The 23,958-nt window shown below is 45.1% G+C and overlaps 1 protein-coding gene across 1 annotated transcript in view; it reads left to right on the top strand.

The window, feature by feature from the left end:
- The window catches only part of pidd1 (p53-induced death domain protein 1), a 55,382-nt gene that overhangs the window by 8,659 nt on the left and 22,765 nt on the right, over positions 1–23,958 (top strand). Inside the window, exons 6-15 of the mRNA XM_064990164.1 lie at positions 3,826–3,877; positions 4,024–4,225; positions 4,718–4,867; positions 5,628–5,801; positions 6,747–6,894; positions 7,652–7,787; positions 11,493–11,643; positions 12,493–12,616; positions 12,692–12,807; positions 17,911–18,018. Coding sequence (XP_064846236.1) covers positions 3,826–3,877; positions 4,024–4,225; positions 4,718–4,867; positions 5,628–5,801; positions 6,747–6,894; positions 7,652–7,787; positions 11,493–11,643; positions 12,493–12,616; positions 12,692–12,807; positions 17,911–18,018 — 1,361 coding nt within the window. The remainder of the gene's footprint in view (positions 1–3,825; positions 3,878–4,023; positions 4,226–4,717; positions 4,868–5,627; positions 5,802–6,746; positions 6,895–7,651; positions 7,788–11,492; positions 11,644–12,492; positions 12,617–12,691; positions 12,808–17,910; positions 18,019–23,958) is intronic.

A 23,958-nucleotide genomic window follows, 5' to 3' on the forward strand; every position in this document is an offset into this window, starting at 1 on the left:
CCTGGTTAGTACCACTAACTCTACCCCCTCCACCACTACCACCTGGTTAGTACCAGTCTACCTCCTCTACCACTACCACCTGGTTAGTACCAGTCTACCTCCTCCACCACCTGGTTAGTACCAGTCTACCCCCTCCACCACTACCACCTGGTTAGTACCAGTGTACCTCCTCCACCACTACCACCTGGTTAGTACCAGTCTACCTCCTCCACCACTACCACCTGGTTAGTACCAGTGTACCTCCTCCACCACTACCACCTGGTTAGTACCAGTCTACCTCCTACACCACTACCACCTGGTTAGTACCAGTCTACCTCCTCCACCACTACCACCTGGTTAGTACCAGTCTACCCCCTCCTACACCACTACCACCTGGTTAGTACCAGTCTACCTCCTCCACCACTACCACCTGGTTAGTACCAGTCTACCCCCTCCTACACCACTACCACCTGGTTAGTACCAGTCTACCTCCTCCACCACTACCACCTGGTTAGTACCAGTCTACCTCCTCCACCACTACCACCTGGTTAGTACCAGTCTACCTCCTCCACCACTACCACCTGGTTAGTACCAGTCTACCTTCTACACCACTACCACCTGGTTAGTACCAGTCTACCCCCTCCACCTCTACCACCTGGTTAGTACCAGTCTACCCTCTCCACCACTACCACCTGGTTAGTACCAGTCTACCCCCTCCACCTCTACCACCTGGTTAGTACCAGTCTACCCCCTCCTACACCACTACCACCTGGTTAGTACCAGTCTACCCCCTCCTACACCACTACCACCTGGTTAGTACCAGTCTACCTCCTCCACCACTACCACCTGGTTAGTACCACTAACTCTACCCCCTCCACCACTACCACCTGGTTAGTACCAGTCTACCCCCTCTACCACTACCACCTGGTTAGTACCAGTCTACCCCCTCCACCACTACCACCTGGTTAGTACCAGTCTACCCCCTCCACCTCTACCACCTGGTTAGTACCAGTCTACCCCCTCCACCACTACCACCTGGTTAGTACCAGTCTACCCCCTCCACCACTACCACCTGGTTAGTACCACTAACTCTACCCCCTCCACCACTACCACCTGGTTAGTACCAGTCTACCCCCTCCACCACTACCACCTGGTTAGTACCAGTCTACCCCCTCCACCACTACCACCTGGTTAGTACCACTAACTCTACCCCCTCCACCTCTACCACCTGGTTAGTACCAGTCTACCACCTCTACCACTACCACCTGGTTAGTACCAGTCTACCCCATCCACCTCTACCACCTGGTTAGTACCAGTCTACCCCCTCCACCACTACCACCTGGTTAGTACCAGTCTACCCCCTCCACCACTACCACCTGGTTAGTACCAGTCTACCCCCTCCACCACTACCACCTGGTTAGTACCAGTCTACCCCCTCCTCCACCTCTACCACCTGGTTAGTACCAGTCTACCTCCTACACCACTACCACCTGGTTAGTACCAGTCTACCCCCTCTACCACTACCACCTGGTTAGTACCAGTCTACCCCCTCCACCTCTACCACCTGGTTAGTACCAGTCTACCCCCTCTACCACTACCACCTGGTTAGTACCAGTCTACCCCCTCCTACACCACTACCACCTGGTTAGTACCAGTCTACCCTCTCTACCACCTGGTTAGTACCAGTCTACCCCCTCTACCACCTGGTTAGTACCAGTCTACCCCCTCTACCACTACCACCTGGTTAGTACCAGTCTACCCCCTCTACCACTACCACCTGGTTAGTACCAGTCTACCCCCTCCACCACTACCACCTGGTTAGTACCAGTCTACCCCCTCTACCACTCCCACCTGGTTAGTACCAGTCTACCCCCTCCACCACTACCACCTGGTTAGTACCAGTCTACCCCCTCCTACACCACTACCACCTGGTTAGTACCAGTCTACCCCCTCCACCTCTACCACCTGGTTAGTACCAGTCTACCCCCTCTACCACTCCCACTTGGTTAGTACCAGTCTACCCCCTCCACCACTACCACCTGGTTAGTACCAGTCTACCCCCTCCACCACTACCACTAACTCTACCCCCTCCACCACTACCACCTGGTTAGTACCAGTCTACCCCCTCTACCACTACCACCTGGTTAGTACCAGTCTACCCCCTCCACCACTACCACCTGGTTAGTACCAGTCTACCTCCTCCACCACTACCACCTGGTTAGTACCAGTCTACCTCCTCCACCTCTACCACCTGGTTAGTACCAGTCTACCCCCTCCACCACTACCACCTGGTTAGTACCAGTCTACCTCCTCCACCAATACCACCTGGTTAGTACCAGTCCACCCTCTCCACCTCTACCACCTGGTTAGTACCAGTCTACCCCCTCCACCTCTACCACCTGGTTAGTACCAGTCTATCTCCTCCACCACTACCACCTGGTTAGTACCACTAACTCTACCCCCTCCACCTCTACCACCTGGTTAGTACCAGTCTACCTCCTCCACCACTACCACCTGGTTAGTACCAGTCTACCCCCTCCACCACTACCACCTGGTTAGTACCAGTCTACCCCCTCCACCTCTACCACCTGGTTAGTACCACTAACTTTACCCCCTCCACTACTAACCACCTGGTTAGTACCAGTCTACCCCCTCCACCACTACCACCTGGTTAGTACCAGTCTACCCCCTCCACCTCTACCACCTGGTTAGTCCCACTAACTTTACCCCCTCCACTACTAACCACCTGGTTAGTACCAGTCTACCCCCTCCACCACTACCACCTGGTTAGTACCAGTCTACCCCCTCCACCACTACCACCTGGTTAGTACCAGTCTACCCCCTCCACCACTACCACCTGGTTAGTACCAGTCTACCCCCTCCACCACTACCACCTGGTTAGTACCAGTGTACCTCCTCTACCACTACCACCTGGTTAGTACCAGTCTACCCCCTCCACCACTACCACCTGGTTAGTACCAGTCTACCCCCTCTACCACTACCACCTGGTTAGTACCAGTCTACCTCCTCCACCACTACCACCTGGTTAGTACCACTAACTTTACCCCCTCCACCTCTACCACCTGGTTAGTACCAGTCTACCTCCTCCACCACTACCACCTGGTTAGTACCAGTGTACCTCCTCCACCACTACCACCTGGTTAGTACCAGTCTATCCCCTCTACCACTACCACCTGGTTAGTACCAGTCTACCCCCTCCACCACTACCACCTGGTTAGTACCAGTCTACCCCCTCTACCACTACCACCTGGTTAGTACCACTAACTTTACCCCCTCCACTACTAACCAGCTGGTTAGTACCAGTCTACCCCCTCCACCACTACCACCTGGTTAGTACCAGTCTACCCCCTCCACCACTACCACCTGGTTAGTACTAGTGTACCTCCTCCACCACTACCACCTGGTTAGTACCAGTCTACCCCCTCCACCACTACCACCTGGTTAGTACTAGTGTACCTCCTCCACCACTACCACCTGGTTAGTACCAGTCTACCCCCTCCACCACTACCACCTGGTTAGTACCAGTGTACCTCCTCCACCACTACCACCTGGTTAGTACCAGTGTACCTCCTCCACCACTACCACCTGGTTAGTACCACTAACTCTACCCCCTCCACCTCTACCACCTGGTTAGTACCAGTAATGTTAGTCTAGTCCAGTAATGTTAGTCTACCCTCTCTACCACCTGGTTAGTACCAGTCTACCCTCTCTACCACCCATACCTGAAGGAAGGTCTAAGTGACGTTCCTGTCGGTATTGACTATTTGCAGTGTCATCCTAGTTTTGTAAATCGTTCCTTAGTTTATCGTCCTCTGTCCTCCTCAGGCCAGGTGGAAACACGCATTCCAGAGTTACACCTTGGACCGAATCGACACAGGTACAACACAGTGTTACTTTGACTTGACTTGATGCTGACCTCAGATATCGACACAGTTGTTTCCTTCTGTAGTTGTCAGTTAAAGCTTGGTGGTGTTGTTGTTGTTGTTGTTGTTGTTGTTATTGCTGTTCTTCCTCTCCCACCAGGTTCTGTGTGTCGTCTGCTGGTTGTCATGTGTTCCTCCCAGGGGGAGCGGAGCTACTGTTTCCCTCGGGTTGCCTAGCGACGACCACCACGCTGCAGTGGGCGGAGCGTAGGCCAGACAGGAAATGGGTGTGGCTCGAGGAGCATGACTTCCTGCTGAGTCGACCACTGGAACTCCTCCCACACGGGATCTCCTTTTTAAAGGTATTCTGTGAACGGCAGTCGTAAAATTAATTAGTCTAATTTATGGTGTGATACATATCAATGGAAAGATCTGTAGGTTCACACACAAAGTCGATATCTTCTTAAATGGGTTGTTTCTTGCAGCGTACAGATATTTGGGACAAAGCCTTTTTCATTGTGTATCTACGAGCTTCTCTCATTGGTCTCTTCTGCTCTGATACTCATCTACGAGCTTCTCTCATTGGTCTCTTCTACTCTGATACTCATCTACGAATAATAATAATATTAATATTATTATTAATATTAATAATAATAATAATAATAATAATAATAATAATAATAATAATAATAATAATAATAATAATAATATATTAATAATAATAATAATAATAATCTTCTCTCATTGGTCTCTTCTACTCTGATACTCATCTTCTTCTGAACATATTCTTCTCCTCTCCTCCTCTCCTCTCCTCTCCTCTCCTCTCCTCTCCTCTCCTCTCCTCTCCTCTCCAGCCAGTGGAGGTGTGTGTACCGTACCACCGGTCCAGGAAAGGGGAGGTGGTTGTGAGGAGGTTTGATGGACAGAAGTGGAGTACACTATCCACTGAGACCAGAAGGGGCAGTATAGGACACAGCAGTCACCCCGGAGGCCGACCTGCCAGGGTAGTGTACAGAACACAACACTGCTTTATAATATGGCATGCAAGAAAATATAACCAACCTCCTTGGCCCAGGCCCGAATTTACCCCCTAGACCCAACATCCTGTTCACTTCTGGAGATATGAGATTTGGAGAGAGAGATCTGTATTTGATTGTTGCTGTCTGCTGTGCTGACAAACCCTGTCCGATCTCCAGAAGTGCATACAGTGTACGGTTGAGATTCTGATTTGTACAGCAGACAAATATCTGTCTGTCTCTGTCTGTCTCTGTCTGTCTCTGTCTGTCTCTGTCTCTCTCTCTGTCTGTCTCTGTCTGTCTCTGTCTGTCTGTCTCTGTCTGTCTCTGTCTGTCTCTGTCTGTCTGTCTGTCTGTCTCTGTCTGTCTGTCTGTCTCTGTCTGTCTCTGTCTGTCTCTGTCTGTCTCTGTCTGTCTCTGTCTGTCTCTGTCTGTCTCTGTCTGTCTCTGTCTGTCTCTGTCTGTCTCTGTCTGTCTCTGTGTCTGTCTCTGTCTGTCTCTGTCTGTCTCTGTCTGTCTCTCTGTCTCTCTGTCTGTCTCTCTGTCTCTGTGTCTGTCTGTCTGTCTCTGTCTGTCTCTGTCTGTCTCTGTCTGTCTCTGTCTGTCTCTGTCTGTCTGTCTCTCTCTCTCTCTCTCTCTCTCTCTCTGTCTCTCTGTTTGGTTGTCTCTGTCTGTCTGTCTGTGTAAGAATTTATTCTTAATTGACTTTCCTGTTAAAAAAAATAAAATAACAAGTTTGTCCCCATAGCTGGCCTGCGTCTCAGTGAGACAGTTCTCCTGGTTTGTGGCAGTGGGTCGTCCAGTCAGGGACAGTTGCTCTGTGACACCAGAGGGGGCGCTGTTGGTGTCACGTTCAGACGCAGGCATCAAACTGACCTTCCCCCCGGACTGCACTGTTCAGACCCGCACCATCACTCTACAGGTACAGTCCGGTATTCACCATCACTCTACAGGTACAGTCCGGTATTCACCAGCACTCTACAGGTACAGTCCGGTATTCACCATCACTCTACAGGTACAGTCCGGTATTCACCATCACTCTACAGGTACGGTCTGGTATTCACCATCACTCTACACGTACGGTCTGGTATTCACCATCACTCTACACGTACGGTCTGGTATTCACCATCACTCTACAGGTACGGTCCGGTATTCACCATCACTCTACAGGTACGGTCCGGTATTCACCATCACTCTACAGGTACGGTCCGGTATTCACCATCACTCTACAGGTACGGTCCGGTATTCACCATCACTCTACAGGTACGGTCCGGTATTCACCATCACTCTACAGGTACGGTCCGGTATTCACCATCACTCTACAGGTACGGTCCGGTATTCACCATCACTCTACAGGTACGGTCCGGTATTCACCATCACTCTACAGGTACGGTCCGGTATTCACCATCACTCTACAGGTACGGTCCGGTATTCACCATCACTCTACAGGTACGGTCCGGTATTCACCATCACTCTACAGGTACGGTCCGGTATTCACCATCACTCTACAGGTACGGTCCGGTATTCACCATCACTCTACAGGTACGGTCCGGTATTCACCACCACTCTACAGGTACGGTCCGGTATTCACCACCACTCTACAGGTACGGTCCGGTATTCACCACCACTCTACAGGTACGGTCCGGTATTCACCATCACTCTACAGGTACGGTCCGGTATTCACCACCACTCTACAGGTACAGTCCGGTGTTCACCAGACACTGGTTCTTCCAGAGATCATTGTTTGTTAAAACAATAAAACAATACTAGCTAGTATCCTCTTTATTTTGTGACATGTGTTTTCCTGCTATCTCCTCAGCAGTGTGTAATGTAGATCCGATCCCTGCTCACTCACCTGTTTCTACAGGTGTTACAGGTGTCTGTCACCGAGGTCCAGATGTTGTGTGGAGACCCTCAGGCCAGAGTCAGTCCCCTCCTCTGTCTCTCTCAAGACCCCAGCATCCAATTCCTCCAGCCAATCAAGGTGCAGGTCCCTCTGCCAACCGGACTCACTGGTAGGTCTACTGGGTCCTGTTTGAAAACTGTTCAACGCTTGCATTTCTTTCCTCTCCACTTCAGATCCGACATGATTGGATAGGTGTTAGCGGAATGGTTACTCCGCTTGGCTTTCAACCCTTCTAGCCGTTTCTGATGAGAAATGACTTCAAGTAGACCCGTCTCCATGGAGACCCCAGCTCTACCTGCATTAATTTAACCATGTTGTTGTTGTTGTTGATGATGTCCCAGGTCATACAGTAGATCTGTCCTGTCTCCATGGAGACCCCAGCTCTACCTGCATTAATTTAACCATGTTGTTGTTGTTGTTGATGTCCCAGGTCATACAGTAGACCTGTCCTGTCTCCATGGAGACCCCAGCTCTACCTGCATTAATTTAACCATGTTGTTGTTGTTGATGTCCCAGGTCATACAGTAGACCTGTCCTGTCTCCATGGAGACCCCAGCTCTACCTGCATTAATTTAACCATGTTGTTGTTGTTGATGTCCCAGGTCATACAGTAGACCTGTCCTGTCTCCATGGAGACCCCAGCTCTACCTGCATTCATTTAACCATGTTGTTGTTGTTGTTGTTGTTGATGTCCCAGGTCATACAGTAGACCTGTCCTGTCTCCATGGAGACCCCAGCTCTACCTGCATTCATTTAACCATGTTGTTGGTGTTGATGTCCCAGGTCATACAGTAGACCTGTCCTGTCTCCATGGAGACCCCAGCTCTACCTACATTAATTTAACCTTGTTGTTGTTGATGTCCCAGGTCATACAGTAGACCTGTCCTGTCTCCACCTGCTTCATGGAGACCCCAGCGCCCACACCTGGACAGACATAACCTCACAGGTGTCCCTGTACGTCACACAGCTCTACGCCATCTTCTACATCACTCACTTCTCCTGGTGAGTTCCCGTTATTCCAGACGACATGAACACACAGCTTTACAGTAGGAATCAATCAAGTCTATGTATAAAGCCCTTCTTACATCAGCTGATATCTCAAAGTGCTGTACAGAAACCCAGCCTAAAACCCCAAACAGCAAGCAATGCAGGTGTAGAAGCATGGTGGCTAGGAAAAACTCCCTAGAAAGGCCAAAACCTAGGAAGAAACCTCGAGAGGAACCAGGCTATGTGGGGTGGCCAGTCCTCTTCTGGCTGTGCCGGGTGGAGATTATAACAGAACATGGCCAAGATGTTCAAATGTTCATAAATGACCAACATGGTTAAATAATAATAATCACAGGCAGAACAGTTAACTGTAAACAACCCAACGTTTATATCCTAGGACAAGCTAGCAACAGCAAGCTAGCTAAATAGGACACATTAGCTAGCAACAGCAAGCTAGCTAAATAGGACACATTAGCTAGCAACAGCAAGCTAGCTAATTAGGACACATTAGCTAGCAACAGCAAGCTAGCTAATTAGGACACATTAGCTAGCAACAGCAAGCTAGCTAAATAGGACACATTAGCTAGCAACAGCAAGCTAGCTAAATAGGACACATTAGCTAGCAACAGCAAGCTAGCTAAATAGGACACATTAGCTAGAAACAGCAAGCTAGCTAAATAGGACACATTAGCTAGAAACAGCAAGCTAGCTAAATAGGACACATTAGCTAGCAACAGCAAGCTAGCTAAATAGGACACATTAGCTAGAAACAGCAAGCTAGCTAAATAGGACACATTAGCTAGCAACAGCAAGCTAGCTAAATAGGACACATTAGCTAACAACAGCAAGCTAGCTAAATAGGACACATTAGCTAGCAACAGCAAGCTAGCTAAATAGGACACATTAGCTAGCAACAGCAAGCTAGCTAAATAGGACACAGCAAGCTAGCTAAATAGGACACATTAGCTAGCCACAGCAAGCTAGCTAAATAGGACACATTAGCTAGCAACAGCAAGCTAGCTAAATAGGACACATTAGCTAGCAACAGCAAGCTAGCTAAATAGGACACATTAGCTAGCAACAGCAAGCTAGCTAAATAGGACACATTAGCTAGCAACAGCAAGCTAGCTCGCTAAATTGCAATACATGTTTAATGCTTTTCGACCTGTCCCCAAATTAATATAATTGGTTCAGAGTTTGTTTTGATATTTCCACCCGTGTGTTGTAATCGCATGTCGTGTGGGGGGGACAAAATCCATTTGCGTAGGCCCTCGTCCGGTCTGGGCATAGTGTTAGAGTATGGTCTTCTCACATTGGTCCTTGAGGCTGACATTAAGTTAATATCGTTCATCTATCCTGGGTAGTGGCTGTGGTCTGTACGGTGTTACCGGAGCCTGAATCAAATCAAATCAAATTTTATTTGTCACATACGCATGGTTAGCAGATGTTAATGCGAGTGTAGCGAAATGCTTGTGCTTCTTCCGACAATGCAGTAATAACCAACAAGTAATCTAACTAACAATTCCTAAACTACTGTCTTATACACAGTGTAAGGGGATAAAGAATATGTACATAAGGATATATGAATGAGTGATGGTACAGAGCAGCATAGGCAAGATACAGTAGATGGTATCGAGTACAGTATATACATATGAGATGAGTATGTAAACAAAGTGGCATAGTTAAAGTGGCTAGTGATACATATATTACATAAGGATGCAGTCGATGATATAGAGTACAGTATATACGAATGCATATGAGATGAATAATGTAGGGTAAGTAACATTATATAAGGTAGCATTGTTTAAAGTGGCTAGTGATATATTTACATCATTTCCCATCAATTCCCATTATTAAAGTGGCTGGAGTTGAGTCAGTGTCAGTGTGTTGGCAGCAGCCACTCAATGTTAGTGGTGGCTGTTTAACAGTCTGATGGCCTTGAGATAGAAGCTGTTTTTCAGTCTCTCGGTCCCAGCTTTGATGCACCTGTACTGACCTCGCCTTCTGGATAATAGCGGGGTGAACAGGCAGTGGCTCGGGTGGTTGATGTTCTTGATGATCTTTATGGCCTTCCTATAACATCGGGTGGTGTAGGTGTCCTGGAGGGCAGGTAGTTTGCCCCCGGTGATGCGTTGTGCAGACCTCACTACCCTCTGGAGAGCCTTACGGTTGAGGGCGGAGCAGTTGCCGTACCAGGCGGTGATACAGCCCGCCAGGATGCTCTCGATTGTGCATCTGTAGAAGTTTGTGAGTGCTTTTGGTGACAAGCCGAATTTCTTCAGCCTCCTGAGGTTGAAGAGGCGCTGCTTCTTCACGATGCTGTCTGTGTGAGTGGACCAATTCAGTTTGTCTGTGATGTGTATGCCGAGGAACTTAAAACTTACTACCCTCTCCACTACTGTTCCATCGATGTGGATAGGGGGGGTGTTCCCTCTGCTGTTTCCTGAAGTCCACAATCATCTCCTTAGTTTTGTTGACGTTGAGTGTGAGGTTATTTTCCTGACACCACACTCCGAGGGCCCTCACCTCCTCCCTGTAGGCCGTCTCGTCGTTGTTGGTAATCAAGCCAACCACTGTTGTGTCGTGCGTGGCCACGCAGTCGTGGGTGAACAGGGAGTACAGGAGAGGGCTCAGAACGCACCCTTGTGGGGCCCCAGTGTTGAGGATCAGTGGGGAGGAGATGTTGTTACCTACCCTCACCACCTGGGGGCGGCCCGTCAGGAAGTCCAGTACCCAGTTGCACAGGGCGGGGTCGAGACCCAGGGTCTCGAGCTTGATGACGAGCTTGGAGGGTACTATGGTGTTGAATGCCGAGCTGTAGTCGATGAACAGCATTCTCACATAGGTATTCCTCTTGTCCAGATGGGTTAGGGCAGTGTGCAGTGTGGTTGAGATTGCATCGTCTGTGGACCTATTTGGGCGGTAAGCAAATTGGAGTGGGTCTAGGGTGTCAGGTAGGGTGGAGGTGATATGGTCCTTGACTAGTCTCTCAAAGCACTTCATGATGACGGAAGTGAGTGCTACGGGGCGGTAGTCGTTTAGCTCAGTTACCTTAGCTTTCTTGGGAACAGGAACGATGGTGGCCCTCTTGAAGCATGTGGGAACAGCAGACTGGTATAGGGATTGATTGAATATGTCCGTAAACACACCAGCCAGGTGGTCTGCGCATGCTCTGAGGGCGCGGCTGGGGATGCCGTCTGGGCCTGCAGCCTTGCGAGGGTTAACACGTTTAAATGTTTTACTCACCTTGGCTGCAGTGAAGGAAAGACCGCATGTTTCCGTTGCAGGCCGTGTCAGTGGCACTGTATTGTCCTCAAAGCGGGCAAAAAAGTTATTTAGTCGGCCTGGGAGCAAGACATCCAGGCCCCTGACTGGGCTGGATTTCTTCCTGTAGTCCGTGATTGACTGTAGACCCTGCCACATGCCTCTTGTGTCTGAGCCGTTGAATTGAGATTATACTTTGTCTCTGTACTGACGCTTAGCTTGTTTGATAGCCTTGCGGAGGGAATAGCTGCACTGTTTTGTATTCAGTCATGTTACCAGACACCTTGCCCTGATTAAAAGCAGTGGTTCGCGCTTTCGGTTTCACGCGAATGCTGCCATCAATCCACGGTTTCTGGTTAGGGAATGTTTTAATCGTTGCTACGGGAACGACATCTTCAACGCACGAATGAGGTTCTATTGGCTACGTCTGTTAATAGTTTGTGTATATTATTCCAGGTACTGGCTGTGGTACACTACCCAGCGCTGTGTTAGCGGGGTGGTCCGTAGGGTCTACCAGAGACTGAAGCAGTTTCAGGTCCAGTTCCTGGTGCTACAGAGGAGAACAGACCCCAAACAGGTTCTGCTACAGTGCCTGCCTGCTGACAAGGTGGGGTCCAGTCAACCAATCAATCAATCAATCAAGCCATCCATCCATTTATTGATCTTCAGTCTGAAATGTATGATTTGTGTGGTAAGAGTTGGTGTTGGAGAAGCGACCCAGCCCCAAACAGGTTCTGCTACAGTGCCGGCCATGCCAACAAGGTGGATCGGTGGATATAGGATAAGAGACCAAGGGCAGACAGTGTTACAGCAGCATCACTTCCTGAGACCAAGGGCAGTCAGTGTTACAGCAGCATCACTTCCTGAGACCTAGGGCAGTCAGTGTTACAGCAGCATCACTTCCTGAGACCAAGGGCAGTCAGTGTTACAGCAGCATCACTTCCTGAGACCTAGGACAGTCAATGTTACAGCAGCATCACTTCCTGAGACCAACGACAGTCAAGTGTTACAGCAGCATCACTTCCTGAGTCCAACGACAGTCAATGTTACAGCAGCATCACTTCCTGAGACCAACGACAGTCAAGTGTTACAGCAGCATCTCTTCTTGAGACCAACGACAGTCAGTGGCTGTATCACATGCATAGTACATCAGACTTTCCACTGCAAGTTTTAGAAGTGCAGGAATGTTAGAAGATCCACCGTGTGTTGATGTCATAATGTGTGTTGATGTCATATTGTGTGTTGATGTCATATTGTGTGTTGATGTCATAATGTGTGTTGATGTCATATTGTGTGTTGATGTCATAATGTGTGTTGATGTCATAATGTGTGTTGATGTCATATTGTGTGTTGATGTCATAATGTGTGTTGATGTCATAATGTGTGTTGATGTCATAATGTGTGTTGATGTCATAATGTGTACAGTAAATATCTCACATATGACAATGTTCAACAGGTGGACAACAGAGTACAGTCTCTGTCAGAGCAGTACGATGGCCCACAACCCTCTGACCTCTGTGACCTGTTGGAGGGAGAGCAGTTCTTCGCTGGCTTCGAGAGGGGCCTCGACGTCAGCGCAGGTACATTTGGGAAATGATACATTTTGAACAACATCTTCCCGGTAAAACACTGCTACTCCGTCGTCTCTCTTTCAGATAGACCAGACTGTGCGGAAGGGAGACTGTCGTTTGTGTTCTACTCTCGGTTGAAGAATCTCAAAGAGGTGTACGTCTGTCCAACACAGAAGCAGGAGGGGTCAATCAGGGGCCAGGTGAGGGACTAGTGACCCCTGACAGAGAGAGGGTGTACAGTACATACAGACATTTTGATTAACTATGGTACATTATTCATAAAGGGCTTTATTAGGTAAGGGATAAACACCAACATTTTGTACATTACCTTGGATAAATAATGGAGGACGCAGTTCATTAGTTCCAGGATCATTTTCAGAACAGGGGGTGTTTATCCCGCTCACACCACAGTTGCCAAAGAAAACAATACTCAAGCACACATTTGCAGGTGGAAATAACACGTTTTCATTGGTGGAAATCGCACGTTTTCATTGGTAGAAATAGCACGTTTTCATTGGTAGAAATCACACGTTTTCATTGGTAGAAATCGCACGTTTTCATTGGTGGAAATCACACGTTTTCATTGGTAGAAATCACACGTTTTCATTGGTGGAAATCACACGTTTTCATTGGTAGAAATCACACGTTCTCATTGGTGGAAATAACACGTTCTCATTGGTGGAAATAACACGTTTTAATTGGTGGAAATAACACGTTTTCATTGGTGGAAATAACACGTTTTCATTGGTGGAAATAACACGTTTTCATTGGTGGAAATAACACGTTTTCATTGGTGGAAATAACACGTTTTCATTGGTGGAAATAACACGTTTTCATTGGTGGAAATCACACGTTTTCATTGGTGGAAATCACACGTTTTCATTGGTGGAAATCACACGTTTTCATTGGTGGAAATCACACGTTTTCATTGGTGGAAATCACACGTTTTCATTGGTAGAAATCACACGTTTTCATTGGTAGAAATAACACGTTTTCATTGGTGGAAATAAAACGTTTTCATTGGTGGAAATCGCACGTTTTCATTGGTAGAAATCGCACGTTTTCATTGGTAGAAATCGCACGTTTTCATTGGTGGAAATCGCACGTTTTCATTGGTGGAAATCGCACGTTTTCATTGGTGGAAATCGCACGTTTTCATTGGTAGAAATCGCACGTTTTCATTGGTAGTAATAGCACGTTTTCATTGGTAGTAATAGCACGTTTTCATTGGTAGAAATCGCACGTTTTCATTGGTAGAAATCGCACGTTTTCATTGGTGGAAATCGCACGTTTTCATTGGTGGAAATCGCACGTTTTCATTGGTAGAAATAGCACGTTTTCATTGGTGGAAATCACACGTTTTCATTGGTGGAAATCACACGTTTTCATTGGTAGAAATCACACGTTTTCATTGGTAGTAATAGCACGTTTTCATTGGTAGAAATCGCACGTTTTCATTGGTGGAAATCACACGTTTTCATTGGTGGAAATCACACGTTTTCATTGGTGGAAATCACACGTTTTCATTGGTAGAAATCACACGTTTTCATTGGTAGAAATCACACGTTTTCATTGGTAGAAATCACACGTTTTCATTGGTAGAAATCACACGTTTTCATTGGTAGAAATCACACGTTTTCATTGGTATTTTCAGTTTAATAAGTCAATTCCTCCTTTTTCATCCTCCCACCAAGCCTGGTTGTTAGTTCTATTGGTGAGGCTGACTAATCCATTATAGAGGCCTGTCTGAGTGGACTGATCCATTGTGGAGGCCTGTCTGAGTGGACTAATCCATTGTGGAGGCCTGTCTGAGTGGACTAATCCATTGTGGAGGCCTGTCTGAGTGGACTAATCCATTGTGGAGGCCTGTCTGAGTGGACTAATCCATTGTGGAGGCCTGTCTGAGTGGACTAATCCATTGTGGAGGCCTGTCTGAGTGGACTAATCCATTGTGGAGGCCTGTCTGAGTGGACTAATCCATTGTGGAGGCCTGTCTGAGTGGACTAATCCATTGTGGAGGCCTGTCTGAGTGGACTAATCCATTGTGGAGGCCTGTCTGAGTGGACTAATCCATTGTGGAGGCCTGTCTGAGTGGACTAATCCATTGTGGAGGCCTGTCTGAGTGGACTAATCCATTGTGGAGGCCTGTCTGAGTGGACTAATCCATTGTGGAGGCCTGTCTGAGTGGACTAATCCATTGTGGAGGCCTGTCTGAGTGGACTAATCCATTGTGGAGGCCTGTCTGAGTGGACTAATCCATTGTGGAGGCCTGTCTGAGTGGACTAATCCATTGCTTCATTATAAATGTAGGCCTATAAATGTAGTCCTACTACATTATACATGTAGGCCTGTAAATGTAGGCCTGTAAATGTAGTTCTACTACATTATAAATGTAGGCCTGTAAATGTAGTCCTATAAATGTAGTCCTACTAGATTATAAATGTAGGCCTGTAAATGTAGTCCTACGACATTGTAAATGTAGGCCTGTAAATGTAGTCCTACTACATTGTAAATGTAGGCCTGTAAATGTAGGCTTATAAATGTAGGCTTATAAATGTAGTCCTAAAGTTGTAGGCTTATAAATGTAGGCCTGTAAATGTAGGCCAGTAAATGTAGGCCAGTAAATGTAGGCCAGTAAATGTAGGCCAGTAAATGTAGGCCAGTAAATGTAGGCTTATAAATGTAGGCCTGTAAATGTAGTCCTATAAATGTTAGCCTATAAATGTAGTCCTACTAGATTATAAATGTCAGCCTATAAATGTAGTCCTATAAATGTAGGCCTATTCATGTAAACTACTACATTATAAATGTAGAACAATAAATGTAGACTTACTACATTATAAATGTAGGCCTATAAATGTAGGCTAATAAATGTAGATTTGTAAATGTAGTCCTACATTATAAATGTAGGCCTGTAAATGTAGGCTTATAAATGTAGGCCTGTAAATGTAGGCATATAAATGTAGGACTATTAATGTATGCTTATAAATGTAGGCTAATAAATGTAGGCCAATATATGTATGCTAATACAGTGGGGCAAAAAAGTATTTAGTCAGCCACCAATTGTGCAAGTTCTCCCACTTAAAGATGAGAGGCCTGTAATTTTGCATTTCAAATTGTATTTATTTTACCAGGTAAGTTGACTGAGAACACGTTCTCATTTACAGCAACGACCTGGGGAATAGTTACAGGGGAGATGAAAGAGCCAATTGTAAGCTGGGGATGATTAGGTGACCGTGATGGTATGAGGGCCAGATTGGGAATTTAGCCAGGACACCAGGGTTAACACCCCTACTCTTATGATAAGAGCCATGGGATCTTTAGTGACCACAGAGAGTCAGGACACCCGTTTAACATCCCATCCGAAAGACGGCACCCTACAAAGGGCAATGTCCCCAAACACTGCGGTGGGGCATTGGAATGTTCTTTTACACCAGAGGAAAAAGTGCCTCCTACTGGCCCTCCAACACCACTTCCAGCAGCATCTGGTCTCCCATCCATGGACCGACCAGTACCAACCCTGCTTAGCTTCAGAAGCAAGCCAGCAGCATCTGGTCTCCCATCCAGGGACCAACCCTGCTTAGCTTCAGAAGCAAGCCAGCAGCATCTGGTCTCCCATCCAGGGACCGACCAGGACCAACCCTGCTTAGCTTCAGAAGCAAGCCAGCAGCATCTGGTCTCCCATCCTGTGACCGACCAGGACCAACCCTGCTTAGCTTCAGAAGATTAGCCAGCAGCATCTGGTCTCCCATCCTGTGACCGACCAGGACCAACCCTGCTTAGCTTCAGAAGCAAACCAGCAGCATCTGGTCTCCCATCCTGTGACCGACCAGGACCAACCCTGCTTAGCTTCAGAAGCAAGCCAGCAGCATCTGGTCTCCCATCCTGTGACCGACCAGGACCAACCCTGCTTAGCTTCAGAAGCAAGCCAGCAGCATCTGATCTCCCATCCAGGGACCGACCAGGACCAACCCTGCTTAGCTTCAGAAGCAAGCCAGCAGCATCTGGTCTCCCATCCTGTGACCGACCAGGACCAACCCTGCTTAGCTTCAGAAGCAAGCCAGCAGCATCTGGTCTCCCATCCTGTGACCGACCAGGACCAACCCTGCTTAGCTTCAGAAGCAAGCCTGCAGCATCTGGTCTCCCATCCAGGGACCGACCAGGACCAACCCTGCTTAGCTTCAGAAGCAAGCCAGCAGCATCTGGTCTCCCATCCAGGGACCAACCCTGCTTAGCTTCAGAAGCAAGCCAGCAGCATCTGGTCTCCCATCCAGGGACCGACCAGGACCAACCCTGCTTAGCTTCAGAAGCAAGCCAGCAGCATCTGGTCTCCCATCCAGGGACCGACCAGGACCAACCCTGCTTAGCTTCAGAAGCAAGCCAGCAGCATCTGGTCTCCCATCCTGTGACCGACCAGGACCAACCCTGCTTAGCTTCAGAAGCAAGCCAGCAGCATCTGGTCTCCCATCCAGGGACCAACCCTGCTTAGCTTCAGAAGCAAGCCAGCAGCATCTGGTCTCCCATCCAGGGACCGACCAGGACCAACCCTGCTTAGCTTCAGAAGCAAGCCAGCAGCATCTGGTCTCCCATCCTGTGACCGACCAGGACCAACCCTGCTTAGCTTCAGAAGCAAGCCAGCAGCATCTGGTCTCCCATCCAGGGACCGACCAGGACCAACCCTGCTTAGCTTCAGAAGCAAGCCAGCAGCATCTGGTCTCCCATCCTGTGACCGACCAGGACCAACCCTGCTTAGCTTCAGAAGCAAGCCAGCAGTGGGATGTGGGATGCTGTTGGCAAAGATGATGGAACAAAAACAAAAAAATTGAAAACCCATGTTCTTTTTCTTTGTATTTTCTTTTACCAGATCTAATGTGTTATATTCTCCTACATTCATTTCACATTTCCACAAAACTTCAAAGTGTTTCCTTTCGTGGTATCACAAATATGCCAACCTTTGCTTCAGGTCCTGAGCTACAGGTTAGATTTGGTCGTTTTAGGCTAAAAAAAAGGGTCCGATCCTTAAGAGGATAAAAAACCTATGTTTTATTATTTGGGACGGCAGGGTAGCCTAGTGGTTGGAGCGTTGGGCCAGTAACCAAAAGCTTGCTGGAGCTTGCCCCGAGCTGACAAGGTAAAAATCTGTCGTTCTGCCCCTGAACAAGGCAGTTAACCCATTGTTCCTCGGTAGGCCAGCATTGTAAATAAGAATTTGTTCTTTAACTGACTTGCCTAGTTAAATAAAGGTTAAACAAATCAAATATAATGGAAAGATTATTCTATCTGAAGTTCTCTCTCCTCTCCAGGTGTCTTTCTATCGAGGGGAGGTTCCCAGTGACATACCACAGGAAGTGGCCAGGAAAAGGAAAGGACACGACAGCCAATGGCTGGCCACCTTACCACTCAGACTTCCTGTAAGTGAGAACAGAGCATGAGCTCAGTCAGAGACACCCTTCTCTAGCCTGTTCCCAGATCTGTTTGTGCTGTACAGATGTAGGCTCATAATTTGAGCCAGTTTCCTACAGCAGCAAAATAATTCCTGTAGAAACAGGAAATGTGAATTAATAAGTGGATTATAATGAATGAAGAACAAGAAGGCCCACTCTTTAAGCTCCCAGTTCACCGCGTTATTGACTACGTACTATTCTTTATAATCCCAGCACCTATGTTTTTAACGATGCGGCAGGGTAGCCTAGTGGTTAGAGCGTTGGACTAGTAACCGGGAAGGTTGCGAGTTCAAACCCCCGAGCTGACAAGGTACAAATCTGTCGTTCTGCCCCTGAACAGCCAGTTAACCCACTGTTCTCAGGCCGTCATTGAAAATTAGAATTTGTTCTTAACTGACTTGCCTGGTTAAATAAAGGTAAAAAAAAAAATGATGTGTGTGTATAACCACAAACTTTTCTATAGATTATAATTATTGGCCATTTTTGTATGGATTGATAAGGAAAATCAAGTCTGAAATTTCAAAGTTGGAAATCATAAATCTTCAGAAGCCTTTTTAAACCTCAAATACACTTTAAAAAATGTCCTGAATTGCAGAAAAGTTCTCCTGCAACAGGGTGATCAAATTAAGATCCTACATCTGTATAGCCAATTTCTATGTTTGGCCTGGCATGACAATGACCATAGGAGTTGGCTCTTCAGCACGAACAGATATGGGATCACACAAACTGCTTGTGAAGTCTTTATTTTCCAAAGCATCAGGACTCTGCTAACCATGTGACCGATAACATTTGATTTTGATTTGACATGTCAGATGTTTGAGGACCCACTACCCAGTACCACTGTCCTTTGTATATTTTCTCTCCTCCTCCTCTTCACTCTGGCTGGGATTCAAACCAACACATCTGTGCTAAGCAATAGACTTTTAAAGGTAATGTCCCTCACATTCAATAGACTTTTAAAGGTAATGTCCCTCACATTCAATAGACTTTTAAAGGTAATGTCCCGCACATTCAATAGACTTTTAAAGGTAATGTCCCGCACATTCAATAGACTTTTAAAGGTAATGTCCCTCACATTCAATAGACTTTTAAAGGTAATGTCCCTCACATTCAATAGACTTTTAAAGGTAATGTCCCTCACATTCAATAGACTTTTAAAGGTAATGTCCCTCACATTCAATAGACTTTTAAAGGTAATGTCCCTCACATTCAATAGACTTTTAAAGGTAATGTCCCTCACATTCAATAGACTTTTAAAGGTAATGTCCCTCACATTCAATAGACTTTTAAAGGTAATGTCCCTCACATTCAATAGACTTTTAAAGGTAATGTCCCTGATATTCATGGGGATGAAGACGGCTGTTGATATTTTGACTCTGCGAGTGTTGGCTCAATCACACATCACCTAAATCAACATAAATGATCAGAAGTCAATCGCAGTACACAGGTTGTTTTGTCTGCGTTCGTTTGAATCCTGGCCTCTCTCTACTTTTACTGTTCTGTGTTAGGTTTATTTTTGCAAAGACAACGCACATTAACGCACATTAATCAATATTTTCTGTAAAATATAGTTTTACAAAGCATATTCCTTTTTATGTTTAAACATTGTATTGAAACTCTCAGACTCAGAGTCTTTATCACCGTAATGTTAAAGATAAAGATGATACAGATCCATCCTCCTATTGCGCTCCTCGGATGCCATCTCAAACTGTTTACTAAAATACTTTGCAAACAGACTAAATAAATGCATTTCGACTATAATTCATCGTGACAAAACTGGTTTCATCCCAGGCAGATTCTCATTTTTTTGGGGCGGCGGGGTAGCCTAGTGGTTAGAGCGTTGGACTAGTAACCGGAAGGTTGAAAGTTCAAACCCCCGAGCTGACAAGGTACAAATCTGTCGTTCTGCCCCTGAACAGGCAGTTAACCCACTGTTCCTAGGCCGTCATTGAAAATAAGAATTAGTTCTTAACTGACCTGCCTAGTTAAATAAAGGTAAAATAAAAATAAAATAACATTTTCCAATCGTCAGGCGACTGACCGATGAATATCATGTGTTCCAAAAATGCAAATGCTAGTGCACTGGTTTATTGGCAGGGTGCGTACCCTGGTGTAGTAGATCCCTCCACCCCTTCATGGCTTGACCGTTGAACAAGATATACACAACACCTCTCTTTCAGCACTTCTCTTTTCATCAACTAAATCCCCTACAGTTATTACATAAACATAATACATTTGGTATCAAATAAGGACAACATACTGTCTCCTGGAGAACTCTGTTCTGTACTCCTATTTGCATTAACCCCCCTCACGAACTGACAGTACTTTCCTATTCTGGAAGAGAAAGTATTATTATTATTATACTATATTATATATATATATATATATATTACATTAATACTACTTTTACTAATATTACATACCTTTACACCTTTACCTTTACCTTTAATACTACTGTTACAGACCTTTACATTAATACTACTGTTACAGACCTTTACATTAATACTACTGTTACAGACCTTTACATTAATACTACTGTTACAGACCTTTACATTAATACTACTATTACAGACCTTTACGTTAATACTACTACTACAGACCTTTACATTAATACTACTATTACAGACCTTTACACAAATACTACTGTTACAGACCTTTACATTAATACTACTATTACAGACCTTTACATTAATACTACTACTACAGACCTTTACATTAATACTACTACTACAGACCTTTACACAAATACTACTGTTACAGACCTTTACATTAATACTACTGTTACAGACCTTTACATTAATACTACTACTACAGACCTTTACATTAATACTACTACTACAGACCTTTACATTAATACTACTACTACAGACCTTTACATTAATACTACTATTACATACCTTTACACTAATACTACTACTACAGACCTTTACACTAATACTACTACTGCAGACCTTTACATTAATACTACTATTACAGACCTTTACACTAATACTACTACTACAGACCTTTACACTAATACTACTACTACAGACCTTTACACTAATACTACTACTACAGACCTTTACTATAATACTACTATTACAGACCTTTACACTAATACTACTACTACAGACCTTTACACTAATACTACTACTACAGACCTTTACATTAATACTACTACTACAGACCTTTACATTAATACTACTATTACAGACCTTTACACTAATACTACTACTACAGACCTTTACACTAATACTACTACTGCAGACCTTTACATTAATACTACTATTACAGACCTTTACACTAATACTACTACTACATACCTTTACACTAATACTACTACTACAGACCTTTACATTAATACTACTACTACAGACCTTTACATTAATACTACTATTACATACCTTTACACTAATACTACTACTACAGACCTTTACACTAATACTACTACTGCAGACCTTTACATTAATACTACTATTACAGACCTTTACACTAATACTACTACTACAGACCTTTACACTAATACTACTACTACAGACCTTTACACTAATACTACTACTACAGACCTTTACACTAATACTACTACTACAGACCTTTACACTAATACTACTATTACAGACCTTTACATTAATACTACTATTACAGACCTTTACATTAATACTACTACTACAGACCTTTACATTAATACTACTACTACAGACCTTTCAATTAATACTACTGTTACAGACCTTTACATTAATTCTACTGTTACAGACCTTTACATTAATACTACTGTTACAGACCTTTACACTAATACTACTACTACAGACCTTTACACTAATACTACTATTACAGACCTTTACACTAATACTACTTTTGCCACGTTTGCACGTTCGTTGGTGATGCAGTTAATCTGTATACATAAATGTGGAAGATTTATTTGTACTGAATAGGCTCTGTGTTTGTTTTTTTTTAACCTAAAGAATAGGTTCACTTTATTTGAACCAAATCTGTATTTTGTGTGTGCGATCTCACATCTACAAATTTGGGGTCACTTAGAAATGTCCTTTTAAAAAAAAAAAAAAAAAAAACATTTTCAATTTTAAAATAAAACATCACATTGGATCAGGAATACAGCGGCAGGGTAGCCTAGTGGTTAGAGTGTAGAGGCGGCAGGGTAGCCTAGTGGTTAGAGTGTAGAGGTGGCAGGGTAGCCTAGTGGTTAGAGCGTTGGACTAGTAACCGGAAGGTTGCAAGTTCAAATCAATTCCCGAGCTGACAAGGTACAAATCTGTCGTTCTGCCCCTGAACAGGCAGTTAACCCACTGTTCCTAGGCCGTCATTGAAAATAAGAATTTGTTCTTAACTGACTTGCCTGGTTAAATAAAGGTAAAATAAATTTAAAAAATATAAAGCTGTACACGTCTGATTGTTTAATGGAATATCTACGAAGGTGTACAGAGGCCATTATCAGCAACCATCACTCCTGTGTTCCAATGGCACGCTGTGTTAGCTAATCCAAGTTTATCAAGTAAAGGGGCTGAATAACTTTGCACGCCCAATTTTTCAGTTTTTGATTTGTTAAAAAAGTTTGAAATATCCAATAAATGTCGTTCCACTTCATGATTGTGTCCCACTTGTTGTTGATTCTTAACAAAAAAATACAGTTTTATATCTTTATGTTTGAAGCCTGAAATGTGGCAAAAGGTCGCAAAGTTCAAGGGGGCCGAATACTTTCGCAAGGCACTGTAGGTGTACAGAGGCCCATTATCAGCAACCACCACTCCTGTGTTCCAATGGCACGCTGTGTTAGCTAATCCAAGTTTATCATTTTAAAAGGCTAATTGATCATTAGAAAGCCCTTTTGCAATTATGTTAGCACAGCTGAAATATTTTGTTCTGATTAAAGAAGCAATAAAACTGGTCTCCTTTTAGACGAGTTGAGTATCTGGAGCATCAGCATTTGTGGGTTCAATTACAGGCTCAAAATGGCCAGAAACAAAGAACTTTCTTCTGAAACTTGTCAGTCTATTCTTGTTCTGAGAAATGAAGGCTATTCCACGAGAGAAATATCCAAGAAACTAAAGATCTCATACAATGCTATGTACTACTCCCTCCACAGAACAGTGCAAACTGGCCCTAACCAGAATAGACAGAGGAGTGGGAGGCACCGGTGCACAACTGAGCAAGAGGACAAGTACATTGGAGTGTCTAGTTTGAGAAACAGACACCTCACAAGTCCTCAATTGGCAGCTTCATTAAATAGTACCCACAAAACACCAGTCTCAATGCCAACAGTGAAGAGGCGACTCCGGGATGCTGGCCTTCTAGGCAGAGTTCCTCTGTCCAGTCTCAATGTCAACAGTGAAGAGGCGACTCCAGGATGCTGACCTTCAAGGCTAATATATATATATATTTTTTTTTTTATGGACAAAAATGTGCTTTTCTTTCAAGGACATGGACATTTCTAAGTGACCCCGAACTTTTGAACGGCAGTGTAATTTAATCCAGTTTCTTCAGAAAATAAATGATGTTCGCTAAAATATACAAAATTCTGAGGCAATTATACCTGCCCGCGAACTATATACTTTCATGAACCTCGCCCCTGAGTTTGATCTCCATATTTGTAGATCACTTTACAGCATAAACTCAGAGGGTGGTAGTAATGGTATGAGCCTCTTCCTCTACTTCCTGTCTTCACCGCCCACGAGGCTATGAACTCTGATTGGATAGTAATGGTATGAGCCTCTTCCTCTACTTCCTGTCTTCACCGCCCACTAGGCTATGAACTCTGATTGGATAGTAATGGTATGAGCCTCTTCCTCTACTTCCTGTCTTCACCGCCCACTAGGCTATGAACTCTGATTGGATAGTAATGGTATGAGCCTCTTCCTCTACTTCCTGTCTTCACCGCCCACTAGGCTATGAACTCTGATTGGATAGTAATGG

Source organism: Oncorhynchus masou, chromosome 15 (assembly GCF_036934945.1).
Source record: "Oncorhynchus masou masou isolate Uvic2021 chromosome 15, UVic_Omas_1.1, whole genome shotgun sequence".
NCBI classification, from domain to species: Eukaryota; Metazoa; Chordata; class Actinopteri; order Salmoniformes; family Salmonidae; genus Oncorhynchus; species Oncorhynchus masou.